Below are 16,514 nucleotides of genomic sequence, written 5' to 3' on the forward strand. Positions count from 1 at the left end.
GAAAAAATGTAAGTATTGTGTAAATAGTTGTTATCTTATATTTTTTAGGGAATAATAAGGGGAAAAAAGGCTGTATATGTTCTGTACAGAAACAGGTTTTGTTGGACAGTACTTAGGTTTGAACTAATGCCTTTGTACTTTGTGGGCAGTTACTTGAGCCGTGCCCCAACCTTAACAGTTTCATTTTTCTAAGTAGTTTGCATCTGTGGAACTTGAGACTACAGAGGACTAACTGCAACTAAGAAACATTTAATTAAAATCAGTGTTTTATAATTTGAAATCATCCTTATGTTCTAGAAGTATAATTAATTTTTAAAATTTCCTAGGATTATAGTAGTAGCATTTGGTTTTTAATCTTTAATGCATTATACTAACTTTACCAGACTACAAAGAATAGGAACAACACTCTAGTTTAGTCAAGGATAGAGAATTTGAGTTTATGAACTGTTGATTTTTGTCTAGAACATGGCATCTGATTGTTTTTGCCACAGTATTTAATGCCTTAACTGATTCTGTTTCTAGATTATTTTTTATAGCTGAATTTATACCCAAAAGTCTTTTTAACATTCACACCTTTGGACTGGGAATGTGGCTCAGTGGTGGATTATTAGCCTAGCATTTGTGAGGTCCTAGAGTTGATCCCCAGCACTGTCAAATGACAAACAAAAAAGACAGCATAAGCCAAGCAACAAAATATGGTTAACAGAAACTTCTGAATGCTGATGGCCCATGGCTGTAATCGTGGCTACTTAGGAGGCTGAGACCTGGAAGATTGCGGTTCAAAGCCAGCTCAGACAGAAAAGTCGTAGAGATGCCATATTCGATTAACCAGCAAAATGCTGGCTGGAGGCATGGTTCAAGTCAAAGCACTGGCTGTCATCAAGAAAATTGAACAAGATAACAAGGCTTGGGATTTTTGTTTTTTGTGCCAGAACTGGCAGACACAAAAAGACACATTTTTCATCCTGCAGTTTAGATATCACATTTCTTGGAAACATGGGTTACACACACACACAGTGTTCTTCAGTGACTCACATACAGATGGATTGCTTGTTTGAATGTCTCATTTTCCTCAATAGAAACTGTAGCCCCCTGTCTGGGGTAAGATCATCTTTGCATGATCTTTAGGATTGCCTATACTATTCCACTTAACAAGGACTGTATTTTTTCTTCTGACTAGGGTTATCTAGTAAAGCCTCATGTAAATCTCTCTTCTCTTGGTTGCTTAAATTTATCATACAGATATGAGAACAGAAGGATAGTTCCCTAAGACACACATGACTGATATTAATGTTGTTAATCTCTCCTTCCTTTTCTGAAAACAATCTCAGTGAGCATCTCTGTTCCATTTTCATACATGTGCATAAAATATTTTGATCATATTCACTCTCTTTTATCCTCTCTTTATCTTCCTCACTTCTAGTACCTATGTTGTGGGCAGGACCTGGTTTACATTCCTATTAATTGCTACCAATTTTTGTTAATTTCATATTAGTTGTTCAAAGGGATTTTAATAGCATACTATTTTCCACATGTACAGATTGTACTTTAATCAGATTGATCCTTTGCCTATTCATGCTTACTCTGGTCTGCCCTTATTATTCAACACCTATTTTACTTTTGTCCATTGAGTTTTGTTGCGATGTTAAAAAGTATTGTTGGGCCAAGCACTGGTAGCTCATGCCTGTAATCCTAGCTACTCAGGAGTGTGAGATCTGAGGATTGTGGTTCAAAGCCAGCCAGGGCAGAAAAGTCCATGAGACTCATCTCCAATTAACCACCAGAAAACTGGAAGTGGCGCTGTGTCTCAAGTGGTAAAACACTATTCTTTTTAAAAAATTTTTTATTGTGAAAATACCGTACAGAGGGGTTACAATTACATGGGCAAGATAACGAGTACATTTCTTTCTTTCTTTTTTTTTTTTTTTTTTTGGGTCCGGTCGTGGGGCCTGAACTCTGGGCCTGGGCGCTGTCCCTCAGCTCTTCAGCTCAAGGCTAACGCTCTACCACTTGAGCCACAGCGCCACTTCTGGCTTTTTTTCTTTTTGCTTATGTGGTGCTAGGGAATCGAACCCAGAGCCTCCGGCATGCAAGGCAAGCGTTCTACCACTGAGCCACCTTCCCAGCCCCAAGGAGTACATTTCTTATCAAGCATTGTTGCCTCCTCCTTTGTTTCCCCTTTCCATCCCTTCCCATATACCCCCCACCCCCCCACCTGATCTCCCACACCCCCACCAAAGTTGTAAAGTTTGTTTTTTGACATAACAATTTGTACATCTCATTGTTGCAATGGGTCCACCTGTATCCCTATTTAAACAATTTGGGTAAAACACTATTCTTGAGCTGACAAGCTTTGAGACAGTGTCCAGGCCCAGACTTCAAGCCCTATGACTGCCCCCCCCAAAAAAAAAAAAAATTTCAAGACCAATATCAAAGTCCAAAGACCTCTTTTCTCCTAGGATTTTTTCTCTCTCTTTTTTTTTTTTTTTTTTTTTTTTGCCAGTCCTGGGGCTTGAACTCTGCCTGGGCACTTGCCTGAGCTTCTTTTGCTCAAGGCTAGTATTCTGCCACTTAAGCCACAATGCCATTTCTGGCCTTCTCTCTGTGGTACTGAGGAATTGAACCCAGGGCTTCATGCATACTAGGCAAGCACTCTACTACTAAGCTCATTCAGCCCCTCTCCTAGGATTTTGATGGTTTCATATACTAGGTTTGGACATTTTATCATTTTTTTTTCACTAGTCCTGGTACTTGAATTCAGGGCTTGGGCACTGCCCTGAGCTTTTTACTTAAGGCTAGTGCTCTACCACTTGAACCATTCCTCCACTCAGCTTTTTGGTAGTTAACTGGAGATAAAAGTCTCACAGATTTCCCTACCTTGACTTGGCTTTGAACTGTGATCCTCAGATTTCAGCCTCCTGAATAGCTACAATTACAGACATGAGCCACTGAAGCCCAGCTATTTTATCATTTCAAGTTTATTTTGTATATGCCCAATTTCTTACTGACAGGAACATTCTGTACTTTGTCTATGTATGTGTTATATCAGTGCCATACTGTATTGGTTATTATAGCTTTGCAGTAACATTGTAAATCAAGAAGTAAAATATATGTGATTTTTTTTCTTTCTCAAAATTACTTTGGTTATTTGGAGGATTTGGTGGATCTCTATAAATTTTACCATTGTATTTTTCAATTTATGTAAAAAAATTCCATGGGGGTTTTGATAAATATTGTGTTGAATCTGTCTATACTCTTGAATAATGTGCATATTTTAACAATATGAATTCTCATCATTATGATTTAAAAAAACAAACAGTAAGGTTTTGATCCTTTCCTCTGCCCCCTATACTGGGGATGAAATTCAGGGCCTGGGGCTTTGTCCCTGCGCTTATTTACTCAAGGCTGGTACTCTACCACTTGAGCCACAGCTCTATTTCTGGCTTTTTGCTGGTCAACTAGAAATAAGAATCATCGATTTTCCTGCCTGGGATGGCTTCAAATCATGATTCTCAGATCTCAACCTCCTGAATAGCATCACTGGTGCCTAGTTCTTTCTGGAACTGAGACTTATATGAAGTTTCTATAACAGCCATCTTTTCAAACAAACTGACTAAAGGAGGGAATACTTAGGGGAGGAATCCAAAGGCCTGTCTCCTCTGAACAACTAATGTCCTGTGTATCAGAATGAATACCAGGAAGTGGAAACATGTTTTGGGGAGTCACAAGAATGGAGGGAAAAGAGTGAGCAAATGTAATCATTATATCCATTACACATTATGTAAATAATGAACTATGTAACTTGAGAGTAGGGATGGGACTGGGAGAATGAAGGGAGATGTGATATTGACCAAGAAGCATTGTACTCATGATCTGATTTATGGAATTGTAATCCCTTTATACAACTACTTAATAATTTAAAAAGAATATCGATGATACTATATATATATATACATACATACATATTCACAAATGTATTTTTTAAACTTGTATAAAAATAAAAATTTCCTTTCTAATTTCAGTGAAAAGATAGTAAGGTTTTTTTTGTTTGTTGCAGGTAATCTGTTTACTAAGTGATTCTATATACTTCTATGCAAAATTGTTTTTCTTAACACTGAGGTTTGAATTTAAAATTCCACACTTACTAAGTCCCTTGTTTTACTGATTATTTTTGTTTTTTTTGTTTGTTTTTTTGGGGGGGTCCGATCATGGGGCCTGAACTCTGGGCCTGGGCGCTGTCCCTCAGCTCTTCAGCTCAAGGCTAGCACTCTACCACTTGAGCTACAATGCCACTTCCAGCTTTTTTTTTTCTGCTTATGTGGTGCTGAGGAATTGAACCCAGGGCATCATACAAGGCAAGCGCTCTACCACTGAGCCACCTTCCCAGCCCTTACTGATTATTTTTAAGGTAGGATCTCTTTATGCCCAAGCCTGCCTGGACTACAATCTATTTGTGGTTCCTTTGTCACTAGAATGACAGGTATACACCACTGTGCCCAGCCATTGATTGAAACCAGTCTTGAAAATTTTTCAGCCTGTACTGGTGTCAAACCATGATCTCCTGATCTCTGCCTTTCAAGTAGGTAGGATTAGAGGCTTGAGCCAGTAAGCCCAGCTTTGGTAGATGTTTAATACTATTAAGGCTTTAAGTCACAAATAATTATTTAATGTTATCTCTGTGATATCATTATATCTCTTGGAATATTTGAAATATAGATTAAGTTCTAGAAAACTTCTATTTAATCCATTCCAGTTGTCTATAGTATTTCTTAAACTTCTCAGCTCTCAGAATTACATAGTATTAGTCCAGACTAGAATCATTACATACTAGTGTGCTCCATATCCAAGAATGAAAGGTCTCATGCTGTCACCTGTCAATCAGCTGAGCTTCCTTAGTACTGATAGATGGTCTAAAGCTGTATCAATTTCATGTTGGCTTCATTTATTTTTTTAAAACTATTCTGTAGGACTGGGAATGTGGCTTAGTGGAAGAGTGCTTGCCTAGCATGCATGAAACCCTCTGTACCACATAAACAGAAAAGGCTGGAAATGCACTGTGGCTCAAGTGGCAGAATGCTAGCCTTGAGCAAAAAAAACTCAGGATCAGTGCTCAGGCCCTGAGTTCAAGCCCAGGACTGGCAAAAACAAAAAATCTGTACTGCAAAGTTCCTATTTGAGTTTCTGCTGTTCTATTTCCTCCTCTAAGTCTCCATCCCCCCCCATCCCACTGCTGTTTTTGTTAGAATCTCTACAGAATCAAATCTGAACCTCTGCAAGGTGCTGGTGGCTCACGCCTATAATCCTAGCTACTCAGAAGGCTGAGATCTGAGGATCAGGTTCAACGTCAGCTCAGGCAAGCAAGTCCTTGAGACTTATCTCCATTTAACCACCAGAAAACAAAAGTAGAGCTCTGGCTCAAAGCGGTAGAGGGCTAGCCTTGAGTGGAAAAAATAACTCAGGGACAGCATCCAGGCCTTGAGTTCAAGCCCCACAACCCATAAACATACAAACAAAAATCTGAACTTGTTATGCCTGAAGGAATATATACAGAAATAAGTTCAAACAGGATAGGATTCATGTGATATGAACATGCACACAATAAAGATACAATTATTGCCTAATTCTGTAATGGAGAAATTCATGTAAAGGCATATATTTTATAAAATAGAAATAATTTACCTCTGTGCTACCCAGGTAGTTGGTATAAAACTAGATCTCTGATTTACAACAACATTGAACTTTAATGCCGTCATGGAGTATAGGACATACTATATATAAAACTTACATTAAACCTTACAAAGGGAACAGAGATAATTAAGATTTGTTCTCAAGCTGGGCACCAGTAGCTCACGCATATAATCCTAGCTACCTAGTAGGCTGATATCTGAGGATCACAGTTCAAAGCCAGCCCAGGCAGGAAAGGGCAGGAAAGTCCATGAGACTCTTATCTCCAATAAACCACTCAGAAAACTGAAGTGGTGCAGTGGCTCAAGTGGTAGAGCCCTAGCCTTGAGCTGAAGAGATGAGGGACAGCGTTCAGTCAGGCCCAGAGTTCAAGCCCAATGACAGACAAAAAAAAAAAAAAAAAAAAGATTTGTTCTCAAGCTAAAAGCCATTGAATGGGGCCTGATAATTTTCTTTCTGTGGCTCAAGTGGTGAGCACTAACCTTAAGCAAAAAAAGCTAAGGATCAGCACCCAATCCCTGAATTCAGGCTCTAGAATCTGTACATACACACATACTCACAAAAGACAAAAACAGCAGACAAATTCATCTTTATAGTAAGCATTTTCCTTAGAACTATATTCTCTTTGTAAGATATTAAAAGATTAAGCCAGGCACAGTGGCTCATGCCTGTAATCCTAGTTATGCAGGAGGCTGAGGATCATGGTTCAAAGCCAGTCTGGGCAGGAAAGTCCCTATGAGACTCTTATCTCCAATAAACCACCAGAAAACCAGAAGTGGCACTGTAGCTCAATTGGTAGAGCACTCGCCTTGAGCTGAAGAGCTGAGGGACAGAGCCCAAGCCTGGAGTTCAAGCCCCACAACTGACAAAAAAATTAAAAATAAAAATAAATAAAATAAAATATTACTTTATTATGAGGTTCAGAGAATATGATTTTGTTTCATTTTAAAAACTTAAACGTTAGCCAGGCGCTGGTGGCTCACGCCTGTAATCCTAGCTACTCAGGAGGCTGAGATCTGAGGATCACAGTTCAAAGCCAGCCCGGGCAGGAGAGACCGTGAGACTCCTATCTCCAATAAACCACCAGAAAACCAGAAGTGGGGCTGTAGCTCAAGTGGTAGAGCGCTCGCCTTGAGCTGAAGAGCTGGGGACAGCGCCCAGGCCCAGAGTTCAAGCCCCACGACCAACAACAACAAAAAAAAACTTAAACGTTTTATTTAATATTTTTGTTGATACTACTAAAACTTCTTTATAAATATTAACTCATTTAATCCTCTTAGTAAACCTGGGAGGTAAATACTATTGTGTTTATTTTACTGATGAAACTAAGAAATAGAGAAGTTGAGTAATTTACTCAGTCATAAGCTGGTGTGGTTCCTACTCAGGTAGTCTAGCTTCAGAAGCTTTGTTCTTAATTATTATGCTATATTGCCTCAATTTCTTTATAAGACAAAGACACTGTCTAGAAGCTAGTGGCATATATTAAGTGTCCAACATTATACTAGATATTATAAGAAATATAAAACAGTTGTAAGGCTGGGCACTGGTGGCTCATGCCTGTAATCCTAGCTACTCAGGAAGCTGAGATCTGAGGATCATCTTTCAAAGCCAGCCTGGGCAGGAAAGTCCAGGAGACTCTTATCTCCAGTTAACCACCAGAAAACTGGAAGTGGTATTGTGGCCCAAGTGGTAGAGCACTCACTTTGAGCTAAAGAGGGACAGTGCCCTTGCCCAGAGTTCAAGCCTGCAACTGACAAAAATAATAATAATAATAGTAAGCCTTTCTTTGAGTTCATAACCTGGTTGGGGAAAAGATAATAGCAATTAATATGGCAACTATTTTTTTTTGGGGGGGTCCGGTTGTGGGGCCTGAACTCTGGGCCTGGGTGCCATCCCTCAGCTCTTCAGCTCAAGGCTAGCGCTCTACCACTTGAGCCACAGCGCCACTTCCCGCTTTTTTCTTTTTGCTTATGTGGTGCTGCGGAATCGAACCCAGGGCCTCATGCATTGCAAGGTGCTATACCACTGAGCCACCTTCCCAGCCCCTAATATGGCAACTATTAAATCATTGTCTACCAGAAAACTTTCAATAACTAGCAAAATATGCACTTGTTTTTTAAATTTCCCATGTATAGCATAAAATCTAGTGCCTAGTAGACATGCAATTAATATGAATGAATATGAATGATCTTAAATATTCGTGCCTGTACAATGAACAGACCTAGGTTACTATAACCTATAACCCAGGTTGTTGTTATATTTAGAGAGAGAATTCCTTGCTATTCCACTTAGTGGGTTTGTCATCTTAACTAGAGATACCAAACAGTATTTTGACAACCTTTCTTTTTTGTTTTTCATTATTGCTATGGGGATTGGTTAATTTGATTTTTTTCTTTTGTATGATTCAGTGGAGCAGCGTGACTTCATTGGAGTGGACAGCACAGGAAAGAGGCTGCTCTTTATGGCTAATGAAGCAGACTTGGATGAAGAGTTGGTCATTAAGGGATCCATCCTGCAGAAGTAAGCCCTAAGGATTGCCTTCTTGGCAATTCTCCTTGTTTTAAAACAAAATAAAACCACCCACCATGGGGAAGAGGGAATGAAAACTAGATGATACTGTGTGAAACTGACAAAAGTATGTGGATGTTTTTTCCATAAGACAGGATGAAGGTTTTTCTTCACTTCATGAGCTTAGCTTTCCCTATCTTTTCTTGACAAGGTAGCACCACATCCTGCATAGGAGTAGGGCAAAAAGCATCTGTGGACAAAACAAGACTAGTTTCTTTAAAAAAAAAATAGTAAAGCATAAAATTTATCATATTCTCTTTTTTTTTTCTTTTCCATTTGAGGGTATAATGCTTCTGGCTTCCTAGGAAGGCATTCTACTGCTTGAATCACACCTCCAGCCCTTTTTTCTCTGGTTATTTTCTCTGATATTTTTGGCTGGACCAGGATCCTCCTGTTTGCACTTTCTACTATAACTGGGATGACAAGCATGCTTTACCACATCATTTTTTTTGTTGTTGTTATTGTTGAATTGGGATCCTCTGAAACTTCCTTATCTAATCAACTAAGAATCATGATCCTTCCAATCTCAGCCTCTCATATAGCTGGGTTGATGGGTACATATCACCATGCCTCATTATTACTTGGGATGAGATCTCACAAAATCTTTTTTTTTTTTTTTTGGCTGGTCCTGGGGCTTGAATTCAGGGCCTGGGCTCTGACCCTGAGCCTCTTTGTGCTCAAGGCTAGCACTCTACTGCTTGAGCTATAACACCACTTCCAGCTTTTTCTAAATAGTTTATTGGAGATAAGAGTTTCACAGACTTTTCTGTCCAGGCTAGCTTTGAACCACCATCCTCAGATCTTAGCCTCCTGAATAGCTAGGGTTACAGGTGTGAGCTATCAGTGCCTGGCTTCACAAACTTTTTACCTGGGCTGCCCTCAAACTGTGATCTTCCTCATCTCTGCCTCTTGAGCAGCAAGTGTTATACAGACAAGCCACCGCACCCAGTTTTTCCACTTTTTTGAAAGAAGACATTTTTATTTTGGGGGGGAGGGGTCCGGTCGTGGGGCCTGAACTCTGGGCCTGGGCGCTGTCCCTCAGCTCTTCAGCTCAAGGCTAGCGCTCTACCACTTGAGCCACAGTGCCAGAAAGTAGACATTTTAATAGGTGTGTAATGCTATTAAATTCAGAATCTTTTAGTGCAAAACTAAACATAGCCAGCCCTGTCACATTAATATTTCTTAACTGCTTATTCAGCATGGATTTTTAAAAATAAAAAACTACCATACTCAGGGCTTCCTGCCTGGTGCAAGTATATAATATGGTCAGTAAATATTGAGGCCGGGGGCTGGGAAGGTGGCTCAGTGGTAGAGTGCTTGCCTTGCATGCATGAGGCCTGAGTTCAACTCCTCATAAGCCTCATAAGCAGAAAAAGCCGGATGCTGTGGCTCAAGTGGTAGAGTGCTAGCCTTGAGCTGAAGAGCTGAGGGACAACACCCAAGCCCAGAGTTCAGGCTCCACAACCAACTTTAAAATATATATATTGGGGGCTGGGCGCTGGTGGCTCACGCCTGTAATCCTAGCTACTCAGGAGGCTGAGATCTGAGGATCACGGTTCAAAGCCAGCCCGGGCAGGAGAGACCGTGAGACTCCTATCTCCAATATACCACCAGAAAACGGAAGTGGCGCTGTAGCTCAAGTGGTAGAGTGCTCGCCTTGAGCTGAAGAGCTGAGGGACAGTGCCCAGACCCAGAGTTCAAGCCCCACGACCGACAAAAAAAAAAAAAAAAAAAAAAAAAAAAATATATATATATATATATATATATATATATATATATATATATATATATATATATATATATATATATATATATATATATATATATATATATAGGGGGCCTATGTAGGGTGAATATGAGATAACTAATTTAAGAAAAGGAATATCTTACTTTTTGCCTCTGCTGTCTAACACACCAGAGATAGGAATATATATATTTCAGAGTAAATAATTTAGTAAAATCAAACTAAGCTCTGGCTTCAGTTAGGCCCAGTTACTTCTATGGATAAAAGTTCTATATTAGTACTTTTGTTTTCTCATCTGTAAAATAATAATACAATATTGAGGAATAAATGAGATAATGAACATAAACCAACTACTATTTTTATTAATAATTTTTATTGAGATTAAGTGATTACATAAATTTCACAAATTTCACAGTATTGTGATACTTAAAGTCACAAACACATTTTAACCTTCACAAGGCAAATTGTCATTATCATGGGCTATAATGTTTGTGAATTCTATGAGCTTTGCCAAGACAACTATTTCTTCCACATCAGGTGATGAGTAAATTTCTTTCCTTTTTTTTTTGTCGGTCGTGTGGCTTGAACTCTACGCCTGGGAGCTGTCCATGAGCTCATTTTCCTCAAAGCTAGCATTCTACCACTTTGAGCCACAGTACCATTTCCGGTTTTCTGGTGGTTAATTGGAGATAAGAGTCTCATGGATGTTCCTGCATGGGCTGACTTTGAACAGCAATCTTTAGATCTCAGCCTCCTGAATAGCAAGAATTACAGGCAAGAGCCACCAGTGCCCCACTAGTATCCTTTTTTCTGCTCTTTTTTTTTAACCTCTTACGGAACTAGTTTATGGTTCCATGTAGTGATTAAGTAAATGTCTTAATCCCAATAGTCTAGCCAAGAGAGTAAGGCTTGTGCATAATAGGAGCAAAGAAGATGGACATAGAAGTAAGGAAAAGAGCCGGAAGTGGTGGCACACACCTGTAATACTAGCTCCTCTGGAGGGAGAGGTAGGACCAGAAGTTGGAAACCAGCCTGTAATGCAAAGAGAGTGAAACCCTGTCCCAAAAAAGTGCTGACACCCTCTGTATATTTCCTTTTTAATAATAATTGAAAACATTTTTTTTTTTTTGGGTCCGGTCGTGGGGCCTGAACTCTGGGCCTGGGCGCTGTCCCTCAGCTCTTCAGCTCAAGGCTAGCGCTCTACCACTTGAGCCACAGCGCCACTTCCGGCTTTTTTCTTTTTGCTTATGTGGTGCTGAGGAATCGAACCCAGGGCCTCAGGCATGCAAGGCAAGCGTTCTACCACTGAGCCACCTTCCCAGCCCAATTGAAAACATTTTTGAAAAAGGGGTTGACAGTGTAGCTCAGTAGTAGATCACTTGCTTACCACATGCAATGCCCTGAGTTCAATCTCCATCACTGAAAAAATAAAATAGTTTGGCCCTATATAATGGCACACACCTGTAATCCTAGCTACTTAGAAGGTAGACAAGAGGATAGCAATTTGAGACCTGCTAGGGCAAAAAGTTAGTGATACTCTATCTTAAAAATGAGCCAGTCAGGGCTGGGAAGGTGGCTCAGTGGTAGAGCGCTTGCCTTGCATGCATGAGGCCCTGGTTCACTTCCACAGCACCACATAAGCAAAAAGAAAAAAGCCAGAAGTGGCGCTGTGGCTCAAGTGGTAGAGTGTTAGCCTTGAGCTGAAGAGCTGAGGGACAGCGCCCAGGCCCAGAGTTCAAGCCCCACGACCAGACACCCCCCCCCCCAAAAAAAAAAAAGAGCCAGTCAGGGGCTGGAAAGGTGGCTCAGTGGTAGAGCGCTCGCCTTGAGCTGAAGAGCTGAGGGACAATGCCCAGGCCCAGAATTCAAGACCCACAACCCCACCCCACCCCACCCCAAAAAAGAGCCAGTTGCTGGGTATAAATGGCTCATGCCTATAATTCTAGCTACTCAGAAAGCTGAGATTTGAGGATCGGGGTTCAAAGCCAGCCCAGGCAGAAAAAGTTGTGGAACTCTTTCTTTTTTCTTTCTTTCTTTTTTTTTTTTTGGCCAGAGCTGGGTCTTGAACTCAGAGCCTGGACACTGTCCCTGAGCTTCTTTTTTTTTTTATTATTAATTTTTTATTGTAAAGATACTATACAGAGGGTTACAGTTACATGAGCAAGGTAATGAGTACACTTCCTATTGAGCATTGTTACCCCCTCCATTGTTTTCCCCCTACCATCCCTTCCCTCCCTACCTTCCCTGAGGTTCTTTTTTTAATTGTGGTTGATTACATAATTTCCCAAATTTCACAGTATTGTGGAATAGTGATGCTCATTTAAAGTCATAAGTTCATTCTAATTTTCCTGGAGCAAATTGTCTATCACAGTCTATAACATATAACGGTGTACACTATACACCATACATGTGATCAGCAGCATGGGGATATTTAGTAGTGGTTCGTCCAGATGAGTTGAAGTTCTTTGTTTCTTAAGTCCTGTTAATTTTGTCATATCACCTAATATTTTGGATTTAGCATCCACATATCAGGGAGACCATGTACCGTTTTGTCTCTTTGCTCTTGGCTTACCTTGCTCAACATGATTCCTTCTAGCTCCATCCATTTCCCTGCAAATGCCATTATTTTGTCATTTCTAATGGCTGCATAATATTCCATTGTGTATAGATACCACAAGTTTTGGATCCATTCATCTGTGGTGGGGCATCTGGGTTGTTTCCATATCCTAGCTATTGTGAACAATGCTGCAATAAACATGGAGGTACACGTGTCCTTGTATATTGGTTCCTGTTGTCCTGAGCTTCTTTTGCTCAAGGCTAGTGCTCTACCACTTGGAGCCACAGCACCACTTATGGTTTTCTGGTGGTTAATTGGAGATGAGTTTCACAGGGCTGGGAATGTGGCTCAAGTGGTAGAGTGCCTAGCCTTGAGCTTGAAGTCATCGCTTAAGGGATAAAGTGCTTACCTACCAAGCACAAGGTTTTGCGTTCAATCCCTAGTACAGCAATCAATCAATAAATAAAATGGGAAAAGGGACTAGATATGTACCTCAAGTGGTAGAGCACTTGCTTAGCAAGTGCAAGGGCCTGGGCTCAATCCCAAGTACCACATGCACTAGTTTATGGCTCCATATAATGATTAAGTAAATGATTAATTAGCAAAAGGAAAAGAAAAAAGAAAAGAAGTGGAAAAAAACGACTGGAGAAGTGGATAAGTGGTAGAGCTCTTGCTTAGCATGTGGGAGGCCCTGGTTCCCATTCCTAACACAAGGTGAAAGAGAAAAATGTAAAAGAACAGAAAAGGAGGGGAACTATTGAAAGTAGATTTTTTTTTTTAATTGGTGAACAGAGGCTGGGAAGGTGGCTCAGTGGTAGAGCACATACCTTGCATGCATGAGGCTCTGGGTTCGATTCCTCAGCACCACATAAGCAAAAAGAAAAAAGCTGGAAGTGGCGCTGTGGCTCAAGTGATAGAGCGCTAGCCTTGAGCTGAAGAGCTGAGGGACAGCGCCCAGGCCCAGAGTTCAGGCCTCACGACCGGACCCCAAAAAACAAACAAAAAAAAAATTGGTGAACAGGTATATGTGAATTTTTCCCTCATAGATTTTAAGGCCTTGGGTAAGTACTTCCTAAGACTAGGTTGAAAGTTTGGCTGTTGGCAGATTTTTCCCTAATTCTTCTAATTTGTAATTTCCCCCCATCCCTGAATCTTGGGTGTGTGGTTGGAATATAAGGCAGCTGGCTTGATAAATAAACAGTAAAAATATTCTGTGACCCTCTGGGGCATTGTACTCCTCCTGCCTCAGTGAAATGGTGAGTAAAAGCTAATTGCAGCCAGATTTCAAAGTACTTTTTGAATGAGAGAATATAGTACTTTCAGTCTTTTTATAAAATTGAATTTCCAAAAGTAGGAGCTAGTTTCTATTAGATGAAGACCAAAATTATCTTGGAAAAGGACTTTGTGTAAATAGGAAAGCCAGAAACATCTTTTCTCAATTTTATTACTTTTGTAACGGTTGTAGAAAAAGGGGACAATGAAGGAATGTCTCATCTGTTTTCTCAGAGAAAGAAAAAATATTACTTGGTGTCTGATATTATTTGTTGTTTCTGCCAGATACCAGGCATATTTGTATTGGAAAGTAGGATTAGGATAAGACATGTATTGAGCAGGACACCTGTTAAACCTATGGTCAGGTCCAGAGGCAATCTCCCCAGCACGCTTAGTCATCAGGTAGTACCTGTAACTTTACTCCAAAGGACTCAGATTCTTACAACTTCATTGGATTTGAATAAAACATATGTCTCATTGGTACATTTCTGACTTGTAGAGGCACTTTGTATAGTGAAGAATACTGGCATGATATTGGAAATTCAAGTGCAGAGAATTTGGGGCTTCACCCAGAGAGACTAGCTGTGTAGCCTTGACAGCAAATCATTCTGTTTCTCTAAGCCTCAGTTTCTCCAGCTAAAACTGACTTAGTTGGGCTTTAAAAACATCCTCTTTGTAGTATGCTTTATTAAAGGTTCGGGAGGATATTATACAATGATATAAATCAGTACCATTATAAATTCATGGTTCTACCACACTATAGAACATGACCCTACTTTTTCTCCTTCTCAGGGAAAATCCTAGTTAACTGATACTAATTTACCAAGCATGCTACTCTTGCTCATAACCTTATCTTTACTCAGACCCACCTTCATTTCCATTGCATCTGGGCATAATTTATGTCTTTCCCCCACCCACCACTTGTCTGTTGCCAATCCTGGGCCTTTAACTCTGGGCCTGGCCACTGTCCCTAAGCAACTTTTGCTCAAGCTAGTACTCTTATCACTTGAGCCACAGCACCACTTCTGACTTGTTCTGTGATTAATTGGAGATAAGAGTCTCATGGACTTTCCTGCCCCAGCTAGCTTCAAATTGTGATCCTCAGATCTTAGCCTCCTGAGAATAACTAGGATTATAGGCATGAGCCACCAGTACCCAGTTTTGGTATGGTGTTTTTATGGGCAGAGCTGAGATCATTAATTTAAAAAAGGGCTGGCAGGCAGGGAAGGTGGTGCAGTAGTAGAGTGCTTACCTTGCATGCATGAGGTCCTGGGTTCGATTCCTCAGTACCACATAAGCAGAAAAGGCCGGAAGTGGTACTGTGGCTCAAGTGGTAGAGTGCTAGCCTTGAACTGAAGAGCTGAGGGACAGCGCCCAGGCCCAGAGTTCAGGCCCCACCACCGACAGAAAGAAAGAAAGAAAGAAAGAAAGAAAGAAAGAAAGAAAGAAAGAAAGAAAGAAAGAAAGAAAGAAAGAAAGAAAGAAAGAAAGAAAGAAAGAAAGAAAGAAAGAAAGAAAGAGAAAGAAAGAAAGGAAGGAAGGAAGGAAGGAAAGAAGGGAGGGAGGGAGGGAAAGGAAAGGAAAGGAAAGGAAAGAAGGGAGGGAGGGAAAGAAAAGGAAAGGAAAGAAGGGAGGGAGGGAAAGAAAAGGAAAGGAAAGGAAAGGAAAGAAAAAGGGCTGGCATGGCATTGTTTTCATATCATCTTTTTGATCAAAGCAGTAACATGTCCAGTCACGATTCAAAAGATGGAAATGTAGACTATATTTCTTGATGGGAAGAGCTTCAAAGTTACTTTACAAAAGGATGTAGGATCTGGGTAATGTGGCACATGCGTGTAATCTCAGTACACAAGGAGGAAGAATAAGCAACAAGATAATAAGTTCAAGGTCTGGGCCACATAGTTAAGACACTATTTTATTTTATTAATTAACTGTCCAATTGCTAGGTACTGGTGGCTCATGTCTGTAATCCTAGTTATTGGGGAAACTGAGATCTGAGAATCAAGGTTCAAGCCAACTTTCACAGACAAATCTGAGACTTTTATCTCCAATTAACCAGCAAAAACCTGGAAGTGTTGGGGCTGGGAAGGTGGCTCAGTGGTAGAGCGCTTGCCTTGCATGCATGAGGCCCTGGGTTCAATTCCTTAGTACCACATAAGCAAAAAGAAAAAAGCCGGAAGTGGTGCTGTGGCTCAAGTGGTAGGTAGAGTTCTAGCCTTGAGCTGAAGAGCTGAGGGACAGCGCCCAGGCCCAGAGTTCAGGCCCCATGACCAGACCCCCCCAAAAAAAAAAAATTAAAAAAAATAAAACCTGGAAGTGGCCAGGCACCAGTGGCTCACAGCTATAATCCTAGCTACTAAAGAGACTGAGATCTGAGAATCACAGTTCAAAGCCAGCCCGGGCAGGAAAGTCTTTGGGAATCTTACCTCCAATTAACCATCAGGAAACCAGAAGTGGCACTGTGGCTCAAGTGGTAGAACGCTCCCTTGCCTTAAGCTGAAGATCTGAAGGACAGCTCCCAGGCCCAGAGATCATCAAGCCCCAGGACCAACCAAAAAAAAAAAAACCTGGAAGTGGAGAGATGGCTCAAGTATAGTGACATCTTTGGAGCAAAAAAAAACCAGGCAAGAGTGTAAGGACCTGAGTTCTAGTCAGAGCTGGCACAAAAATAAATAGATAGATAGATAG

At 40.6% G+C, this 16,514-nt stretch overlaps 1 protein-coding gene across 3 annotated transcripts in view; it reads left to right on the plus strand.

Annotated features, from left to right (window-relative positions):
- The window catches only part of LOC138823629 (translation initiation factor eIF2B subunit gamma), a 62,759-nt gene that overhangs the window by 23,394 nt on the left and 22,851 nt on the right, over positions 1-16,514 (plus strand). For all 3 annotated transcript variants that reach the window (XM_070017048.1, XM_070017049.1, XM_070017050.1), the window contains exon 5: positions 8,094-8,205. In XM_070017048.1, the coding sequence (XP_069873149.1) occupies positions 8,094-8,205 (112 nt within the window). The remainder of the gene's footprint in view (positions 1-8,093; positions 8,206-16,514) is intronic.

Source organism: Dipodomys merriami, unplaced genomic scaffold, assembly GCF_024711535.1.
Source record: "Dipodomys merriami isolate MVZ:Mamm:240054 unplaced genomic scaffold, mDipMer1.0.p SCAF_121, whole genome shotgun sequence".
Lineage (NCBI taxonomy): Eukaryota > Metazoa > Chordata > Mammalia > Rodentia > Heteromyidae > Dipodomys > Dipodomys merriami.